The 10,000-nt window shown below is 42.8% G+C and overlaps 1 protein-coding gene across 3 annotated transcripts in view; it reads right to left on the minus strand.

Moving 5' to 3' along the window:
* Nucleotides 1-10,000, minus strand: part of LOC137997321 (basement membrane-specific heparan sulfate proteoglycan core protein-like) — a 112,221-nt gene that overhangs the window by 77,699 nt on the left and 24,522 nt on the right. For all 3 annotated transcript variants that reach the window (XM_068843244.1, XM_068843245.1, XM_068843246.1), the window contains exons 5-13: nt 9,889-10,000; nt 6,082-8,638; nt 5,473-5,555; nt 5,225-5,311; nt 4,794-4,921; nt 4,101-4,212; nt 3,265-3,378; nt 3,062-3,189; nt 2,574-2,660 (exon numbers count right to left, since the gene is read on the minus strand). The exon at nt 9,889-10,000 is cut by the window's right edge and continues 62 nt beyond it. In XM_068843244.1, coding sequence (XP_068699345.1) covers nt 2,574-2,660; nt 3,062-3,189; nt 3,265-3,378; nt 4,101-4,212; nt 4,794-4,921; nt 5,225-5,311; nt 5,473-5,555; nt 6,082-8,638; nt 9,889-10,000 — 3,408 coding nt within the window. The remainder of the gene's footprint in view (nt 1-2,573; nt 2,661-3,061; nt 3,190-3,264; nt 3,379-4,100; nt 4,213-4,793; nt 4,922-5,224; nt 5,312-5,472; nt 5,556-6,081; nt 8,639-9,888) is intronic.

Genomic DNA, 10,000 nt, shown 5'->3' on the forward strand with positions numbered 1-10,000 from the left:
CTTTATCATGTCTCTACGTCTTATATTGCTTTTGAGCAAGCGCAGTGCACTCTGCTGCAATATGGATAGCCGTTTCCGCTCTCTCACCACACAATTTGCATAACGGAGAAATATTCTGCTTCTCGATTACCCTCTTTATACTATTTATGCGTAACGCCTGGTCCACAGCTACCATTAGGAATCCTTCAGTTTCTCTATTTATATTACCTCTTTTAAGCCATTCTGATGAATTTGAATCCCTGATTTCATCGGTGTTTCTTACGAATTGCCCATGGACGGTTTTATCGCGGTACTATTGGGTATGCTCGTTCAAATGTGAGGTCCTTCACCTTCAGAACTTCCTCCTTGAACACGCTTTTAGCATCCTTCCCTGAGAGCTTGCAAGATTTATTTAGGCTTTTTGTTTCGACATTCACACAGTCCTCGATGCTAATCATTCCCCGACCGCCCTCACATCTTTCCATGTATAATCGGTCCACATCCTCCGGTGTATGTAACACTCGAAAGTTGGTCAACAGTTTTTACGATCAATTGACTGTAGCTCTTCTTTATTTCATTCAATGAATTTATTGCTTTGATCGTGTTTGCCCTATTCAGCGAGGATTTGAGTACCGTCCATAGTCTACGAAAATATTCCTTTCGGATCTTATCCTTCATGACACCATGCACGTCTGCCTCTAGAAACCCAAGATACCTATAACCCTCAATATCCTCACTATCCAAGGATCTTATCACATTATCCCCGGGAAGGGAGATTCGTTTACTTTGGATGACCTTACCTCGTATCAAAAGCAGTGTTGCACACTTGGATGTTCCAAACTACATCCCAATGTCCTTAGTCACCACTCTAACAGTTTGAATTAGATAATTCACTTGGTTTTCATATTTCCCGTACAGCTTTAGGTCTTCCATAAAAAGCAAATGATTGACCACTCCCATCTTATCACCAAGGTCATAGCGGCCTCAAATTTCCGTAACACCAGTGATAGTGGTATCAGCGAGACCACAAATAGCAATGGGAATAAACTGTCTCTTTGGAAGATTCCACTTTTAATTTGCACTTCGCCCAGTTCTTCGTTTCTAGCAGTCAGCACTGACGTCAACTGACTCGAGCCGTTCTTCAAATCAATCATATTCAGGGCAACGCCAAACATCCTCAGGCACTTTAGAAGCTATTCCGCCAAAGGACAATATTCCCCGATGCTGACCAAGAAGATAGCCATCTCTGGGAGCGAAATGAGATTCCCTGATGTTATTGCTCTAATTTTCTGCGGTAATCATTATGTCTCGTGTTAACCTTATGCCGGGCTGATTTCGTGGCAATTCCTCGGAAGATCGGTATTGATTTAGTTTTCATGTATGCTACTCGTAGCAAAAGATGAAACGAGAACGCGTAAATGCTATTTTTCACTAGGGAAGTAAGCATAAGCAATGTAAACAAACTCGGAGAGAGTGATCATCTTTATGGTTTATGGTTTCGGATTCATATACCGCACCAAGAGTTAAATGAAGGCCTAGGGATATATTCATTTCAGGTAAGTTATTTTTAGCTGACACGAATACGGAGGTCTGTTTGCCGAGACGTCCGCAAAATCAAAATAATTCATGGCGTTTGTTGACGAAAACGAGTTTCGGAAGCAAGGAAATGGTTATATCTTGCCCCAAAAACCGAAGTGGGAGAGATTCCATAATGGCTTATTGGATGAAGAATACTACTCTGAAAACCATAATGAATATCCAACAGCCGCCATTACACAATGGTCGCGGACGTCCAGGGAAACAGATTTCAGATTTAAGATCAACTTTTGTGAAATTCACATATCCCACCCAACGCCCCTACACTCCCTCTCTCCCCCTCAATTACTTTTAAACGCAAGTCTCATGGCGGTCTACAACTCTGACCGCGATCATGAGTCCATATTTGATCTCACCCACGCGTGTACGTGAAAGGTAGACAGATCGATCACAACACCAGGGGTCTCCCCTCTTCTCTTCGTGAACAGTGTTTGTGTCCTTTAAGGTTGTGAGACGGGGCCTAAGTCTAACCATTCAAAAGTAAAAAGGTCCGTCAGTCAACTGGAGTTACTGATGAACTTGTATTGTGTTGTGGCCCTCGGTGCGCACCTTTTACCCCCCTTCCTTCGTCAATGCTCCGTTTTGCGGGTATTCAAAGCTACAGCTAGAAGGATCAGAGGAAAGTCGAAACAGACGTCGATGGAATTGAATTTGAAGGGGATCAAACTGGCGACCTCCTGCTCAGAAGGCCGCGCACTAAACGGACGCCTGTCTCTCTGTACGGTTGAGGGAGCACCTTAACCAGTTGCCGAGGAAGCCCGCAAAAAATCCAGGCTTGAAAGGGGCTGAGTCTTGGCTGAATTTGTTTCAGTTTTTTCTGCGACGCTTTTCTGGGCCTCTAAGAGACACTTGTCTCTAAATAACGCAACCACCTCCAGAATCAAAGAAATATCGTACTAAAAATGGCGAAGATCTCTTTTCTTCATGCTTCCTGCCACTGTAAATAACCCAACATACACGGCAAAAACCGTATCTAACTATATTTTCCATGCACTAACTTGTCACATGTTCTTCCGCCGTAGCCCTGTGGACATGCATCACATGTTGGCTCACCATCATCTGCCATGAAACATGTGGCACGTAATCTACCGAAAGAAAAAAAATTAATTGTTAAACAAAGCAGTGATACAATCATCAGGATGTTAATTTAAGACTGTGACTGATGGAAACTTTTGCACAGACAATTGTCAATTCCAACAATCATAACGTTAAACTTTCCCAAAACAAGCCAAACTACTTGCGGAGAGTCGTTTATTTGGTGAAGTGGTTAATAAAAAAAAAAAAAAGAAACGAGATCAGATTGGCGTGCTTTCCGTATCTTTATCGGTAAGGACATAGTTGATATTGTTTCTGGAGGGTATAGAAACAAACGACAAGCGGCTTAGCGGCTTGGCGATCTGTAGGCTCGATTTCACGAGTCCGGCTCCTCTCCTGAAACGGCGGCTGATAATGTAGCCTATGATATGAAAAAAAGTTGTTTCCTTACCCATTGGTTGATGCTGTCATCGGACAAGGGCACGCCTTACAATCTGACGGTGTTCCATTCAAGGCGTTTCCATAGAAATCAGTCTGACACTTCTCACATCGAAAGCCTTCAGTGTTGTGCTTACAATTCTAAAAGGAAGAATCGTAAAATTTATGATCATACATCGACTAGACCTCAAGGTTAGTATTAGTTAAGACGCTGACCTTACAGTGACCAGTGTGAGGATCGCAGTCATCTGAATGTCCGTGGCAAACACACTTGATGCATGTGCCTGGGTTCGTGCCATCACGAGATCGATAGTAGCCAGGTTTGCAAGACTGCCGCGAAAACAAAGTGTAATTATGTGACATTAAATGGCAGAAATTTGCACGTGCGTTACAAGAACTATACCACAAAATGAACATCCATGTCATGACCTTGCAACTAACTAGGAATTGTTAAGGCCTTGTTAGATAGTCCAAAATGCAACTCAACTTTTCACCCTAACCCCGAGGGACAAAAAGGACTAATTGAGGCATTATTGAATGGTTGAGTCGTTGTGTCACACAAAGAGGCAGTGTTGGAATATCACCAACGACCTCAAGGATCGTCAGTCCCTGACTGAAGAACCAGGTGGCTTCCGTGTTTTGTGAACCTCAATGGTTGTGTTTTCACCAAACAAGTTTACAACAGACAGAACTTTCAGGTGTGGTTCACGCATCCTTACTGAAAGTCGTATTTGTCTCATCACGTTTACAGTTTGGGCGGCAAAAATTCAGGAGGCAAACAGATGAGATTATCAAGCTTTCCGTGAAATCAATCTCTATATGGCTAGGGGCTAAAATGACTAAAGGAACTTTGTTTAGTTTGCAATGCAATAGAAAACGTGAAATCTGGGAGACAGCAATACTGACCACTGTGCAGATAATGCCCAAGTCTCAAGGAAAAGCAAAATGCTCTAACGATATGTTTGTAAGGATTTCACTCTCCTCTACATTGTTCTGACGCTCTTAAATGGTTTGAATGTATGTACACCGAAATTGCTACCGACCATTATTACCTCACATGATAGTCCACTGTACCCATTCGGGCATTCACACTGTTCTATTAACAAAGCCTTTCCAAAGCCGGCGTCACGTTCACTAGCCACGTCCATCGACACGTCCGTGATCCTTTAGAAACACGAAGAAAAAACATTCATACCGGGTCTACCTATGGAGGCATTTTCACTATTGACAATGTTATGTTTTCAACTCCACTTTTATTGTCTGTGTCAATATGGCTACTTGCAAGCCCCATTGAAGAACCAATCTGTGACCACATGGCGTGACGGTCACGTGATACTGTGAAAAAAAAATTAGCAAAAAACTCCCCATATTTTTTGTTAATTGAAAAGGAAAGGAAAGGAACTTTGTCTAGTCGTTCTAGCGCTGGAGCACTAATCGGGGACACTGTAAACTGAAATTAACAATGAAAGCAAATCAAGTCAAATGTTGGTTTTTGAGGAGACGGGAAACCGGAGTACCCGGAGAAAACCTCTCGGTGCAGAGTAGAGAACCTCAACCCACATATGACGCCGAGTCTGGGAATCGAACCCGGGCCACATTAGTAGGAGGCGAGTGCTCTCACCACCGCGCCACCCCTGCACCCCTAAAAAGAATAGGCCAGTTAAAAAAAGAAAAAGCTTAAGTATCCTTGACTTCTTTGACAAGGCATTGGTACTTGGTGAGAATTCTGCAATACTGACTCGTACCTCAATGACGCTGGAGTTGATCCTTTGCTTCCATGAAAAGCTCTAACGTAAATAGCACTGACGTCCGATAACACCCTCATCAAAGTGTCCCTTGAAATTCGTGATCCGTCAGCTGAACGCCACTTTCCCTGATTAGTGAAACGGCATTAATTGAATTGTTGAAAAGCAGCACTGAAACTAATGAGAAGTCTTGAGAAGTCTACCAAGGCATTCCTTAAACAAAAGCCACCCTTTTACCTCAGTTTGGTTTAAGAAAAAAAGAATTAGTCGACTTTGACCAAGTCATCGGGATATCTGCTCCAATTATGAATTCTTGGACCGAAATACAAATACCAAGGTTCGGTTATAGTAATTTGGGAACATAGCAAAAGAATAAAGTGCAGAAATCTATTTTCAAAACAGAGAAAGAATCTACAGTCAGTAACACAAACCTCAATGAAAGAGACCTCCACATTTGATGAGAAATTCGCAATGCCCGGTTGTGCCTCATCATAGTATACTGTGGTGCCGTCCTTCCCCTGGGTAGAAGAATTGTCTGCATATCAGGAAAGCTACTCAATGCATGGCCTTCCATTGTTTTTAGCTGCATAAAGAGGGCTATTATTTAACATCATGGTGCACGGAAGAGAAGTAACACGAAACAATCTCGAACAAAGTGGATAAAGCTGAACGTACATACCACCATTCGAACGGCTTCTGCAACGTGGCGTGGTGGAACAACTGACGCGCTTGTAACTTTAGCTGTTGTTTGCGTTGTTCGGTCTGCAAGCGAAGCATTAAAAAAACACGCGATCACAAGGCATTAATTCCATTGAGACGTGTCTCAGGAGTTTCATTTTTCAAGGGAAGTTCCTCTTCCCACACACGTGCGTCTCAAATTCATTTTTTATGTTGGTTTTAACTCAAGTTAACAGCTGAGTAAGAAGGGGAAACACTCATTACTGATACATAAAGAAATGCCGATATCTTATCTTTATTCAGATGATTTTCTAACAGCTGAGTTGTATAAAGAAAGCTATTTCTGACAAAAGCGCAGTGGTGAGAGCAATCGCCTCCCACCAGGTTCGATTCCCGGACCCGACGCCACAAGTGGGTTGAGTTTGTGTCGGTTTTCGACTCTGCTCAGAGGGTTTTTCTCCGGGTCCTCCAATTTTCCCCCCTCAGCAAAACCCAGCATGCAGCTGATTCCAGCTGGCTGAAAGCTGTGCAGAGGCGCCATAGCATGATTTTGGTTCGACCTTGTTGAGTTGCGGCGGCGATTAGCCGTGACAATAAAAGCAAAACAAACCTGGTAGGGTTGTCATCTCTTTCGAAGTTGGAGTTAGAGAATATTCAACAGAAGTTGAATCTTCTTGGTCAGTAGCTGTTATCCCTTTCTCTGTGGATGACATGACCAGAATCCCTTCGTTGTCTGTTGCTATTGTTTTGACTGCAGTGTAAGATGAGGTACGAGTAAGGGTGGTTTTTTCATCTGCACTTTGCGTTGCCTTATCCGTTGACTTATCCGTTGCTGCGTTCTGCGTTGGTGGTCTTGATGCGGCCTCGTTTGTGAACCCTTTGCCTGAACTATAAGCCGTAGAGGAGGCAACAGTGGACGCTTCACTGGTTGATATGTCTGTGACTATTGGAGCCTTCACCGATATTACTTTGTGGGCTGTTTTATCTTCACCCAGTGTTGTAGTATCTTTTCTTGTGAAATACACATCTGGTGCCTTAGCAGCTTTTCTCGGTCCTTCAGTACTGTAAAACGAACGAGGCTCGATATCTTTTCTCTCCGTCGATAAATTGGTTACTGTATGTGAGGTGCCTGGTATTTTTGTGGGTGACTCTGCAGTTGACATTTTGGGACTGTAGGGAGCCGAAAATACAGCTACATTTGAACCCTCTCCTCCCTTTTTCGATGCATATGTAACTGTCTCCGTTGCTAATTTCAATTTCTTTGTTTCTAAAGCAACGTTTTCTTTACTGTAAGTAGACGCGAGCACATAGCTAAGTGTTTTATCTTGAAATGTTGACGGTCTGTTTTCCGATTTTGTTTTCTGGGTTTTTGTTTTTGGTCTTTCAGTGCTATCGTCTATAGTTGCATCTTGCCCATTTCTAGAAATATATTCTTCAGTATAAGATCTTTTAGGTACTACTGTCGTGTCCATTGCCGTATCTTTGACGTTAGAGCTGGATGGATCTGTTTGAGAAGTTAATATTAAATAGGTTTTTGGTATTGTTGTAGTTTCCACCGAATTAGTATCGACAGTACTGTAGGACAAAGAAGGTTCGGAAATTGGGTTGTCGGCAACAGACGTCTCTGATGTTGTTGCAAATTCGCCTGAAGGGGACGCAAAGGAAATTGTTTCTTTTGTGCCCCGGCGGATTGTGGAATCAACCACATCTGGTTCCCTAGTTGATATATCCGTTGCAATGGAGAACGCCTCTGGCACAACTTCTGTTTCATGTGGAAGAGTACTTTCTACAACGCTCTCAGGCGAGTAGACAGCAATGGTTGTTTCATGATGTCCATGACCGAGTGTATCTGCAGAGGCTTTGGTGTCTACCGTTTCTGTCAACGGCAAATTGGTTAAGGGAAATGTTCCTTGAATTTCTGTGATTTCCTCTTTACTATCTCTGTCAGTCGACGGATCTGCTTTCGTGAAAGGCGTATCTGGTATCGATATTGCCTCCTCTGTCGCATACCCATCGCCTCTAAAAGTAGAGGTTACTGTAACAATTGTTTCTTCCTCTGAGAAAGCTTCCGTCGAGGATTTTGGACCACTTGTTGTCATATCTGATGTGACGGTTCTAAAGGCAGACGAAGGTACGGAAGGAGTGGTTTCATCTTGGCCATCTTTTGGAAGTTCCTCCGTCGATTCCGAGTCATAAGTCTTAGTGTTAGCTACCATATGCGTAGCTATAAAATCTTGAGTGTTTGTTGATGCAACTCTTTTCGGAGGGGTAGGGGCTGGTATTATTGTGGACACTTTTGTGGTATATCTGTCAGTTGTATAAGCGGATTCGGAGAGAGAAGAGCGCGTTTCAATTTGTCCCTCAGTAAAGTTTGGCTCTTCCACGTCAAAGTCTGTGAATGCTGTATCAGGTTTGGTTGTATAGGCTTTACCGGTGGGCTTCTTAGTGACTTTCACTGAAGGTAAAGCGAAAGCGGTTGTCTCTTGTGAGATGGTTCCGGAAGTCGGTGCTGGCGTTTCCACGCTATCTTTGTCAGAAGTATACACTGATTGCACGTCAATCTCACCATGAGTTTTTGCGAAAGAAAGTTGATCAGTGGCTGCCTCGTTTGTGGTGTAGGCTGATAAAGAAAAAGGAACATTTCTTTCATCTTCTCCATCTTGTCCATCAGTGAAGGTATTTGCGACTGATGAAGGAGAGCCTCGTAAAATTGTGGTTAATTCAGGGGTCGGCGTATCAGTATTAATATTCAAAGGAGAGACAAATGAAGTGGTCGTTTTTTCCTTGCTAGCGGTTGATGCACCTGACGGTAAGAAAGAGCTCATCGGAAATGTTTCGGGAGGTTCAGTTGTGGTAAAATCCACACGTGAAGGTGGCTTCGATGGGACTTTATCCGCTTGAGTAATGGCAGCTGCGTTTTCTTTCGCGCTCATCTTCACCGATGTGGTCGTTACACCTGAATCCGTGGTACTCATTCCTGAGCCATCAGTTTCTTCCTCCTCCCCGAGGTAATTATCAACGGAATAGTCGTTTCCAAAACCCATTTCGGATATGACGTCTCTTAAATCTCGTGCGCCTCTTGAAAGACTGCCTACTTCATTTCCCTTTGACCCATGGTCATCATTGTACTTCACCGAGTAACGAAGCTTTCCACCATAACTTGATAGCTAAAGAGGAAAACACAACATGAAACAGAAAAAATACACATAAGCGCAATGGCGCATTTTTTTTCATATTCTTTTATTACTGCAACTGAGGAGCAAGGATGGAGCCTCAGTAGCTTTAAATACCCGTAAAAGGGAGCACTGACGGAGAGGGGGGAGTAAAATGAGCGCACCGTTGACCTCAGGTTTGTCAGTTGAATTGCTTTTACGAGTTATCGACGTTAAATATGGTTGCTATACTTTGCTTTGCTTTACTAGCAGGTGAAAACGCATTGCCTAAAATATGTTTTTAGTCGCTTTTGGAAGCATTTGGAATTTTCTTTCTCTCCAAGCAATATACATCCCAATACATATCTTTCTCCCCAAGTAATGTATATCCCAATATAGATCTTTCTATTAACGAAATGATATATAAAATGAATCATATACTGCACTGTCTGCGGATATGAAATCAAGTAAAGCTATGATCCTCGCAGTTATGGACGCAATTTTAGCAATTGCGTAGAGAAGCCTGAAAAATTCAAATGACCAGGTCCCAAAGTCAGTGGCTTCATAGCTCAGTTGGTTAGAGCACAGTGCCGGTATCGCGAGGTTCACGGGTTCAAACCCCTTTGGAGTCCTGAATTTATTTTGGAATCATTGATACATTGCAGAAAAACTAGAGGACCCAAGATGGAACCTTGCGGACATCCGAAGCGTGAGGAGACATGACCATTGTAACCTACAACTGAACTTCAATATGTTCGAGAAATAACTTGTTATCCATTTTAATGCCAATCCCTGTATGCTGTAGTATCCCACTTTCCAGAGAGCTACGAAGACACCGATTGCAAATCCATCGCGATCCAAAGCAAGAGAGATTTTATCATGGAGGTGAGTCAGAGTAAGTGTACTGGAGTAATTTTTCTTGAGGCCACACAGTTTCAGGCAATATAACCACACGATCGGATGAACTCGCGTTAGACAATCAAAATTTGGAGAAAAAAAGGGAGGGGAAATTTTTCTTCTTGTGGGACTTAAGCGTATGCCATGTAAAGAGGACTAGAAAAATACATTACACCAAAGATCCGTTCTAAAACTATCATTCTAACTTGTCAATTACGCTCTAGCCTCTCAAAAGAGCCCATCGGCAAAACAAGCTTCGTTCCACAAGCCATCGTTTTTTCTTAAACACAAAGTATATTCATCTAGGTCGTTTTGGACAAAAGACGTGTGGGAAATTGTTAACATCCCTTTAACCATTAAGTCCTTACCTTGTTTCCTAAAAATGCCCTCGGCAGGGCCCAGTAATATTCTGTTCCTTTAGACACGTTATGAGCAACGTAGTGATTGTCCACTGTATATTTAACTCCAGGAATTTTGAAA

Source organism: Montipora foliosa, chromosome 3 (assembly GCF_036669935.1).
Source record: "Montipora foliosa isolate CH-2021 chromosome 3, ASM3666993v2, whole genome shotgun sequence".
In the NCBI taxonomy this organism is placed as follows: domain Eukaryota; kingdom Metazoa; phylum Cnidaria; class Anthozoa; order Scleractinia; family Acroporidae; genus Montipora; species Montipora foliosa.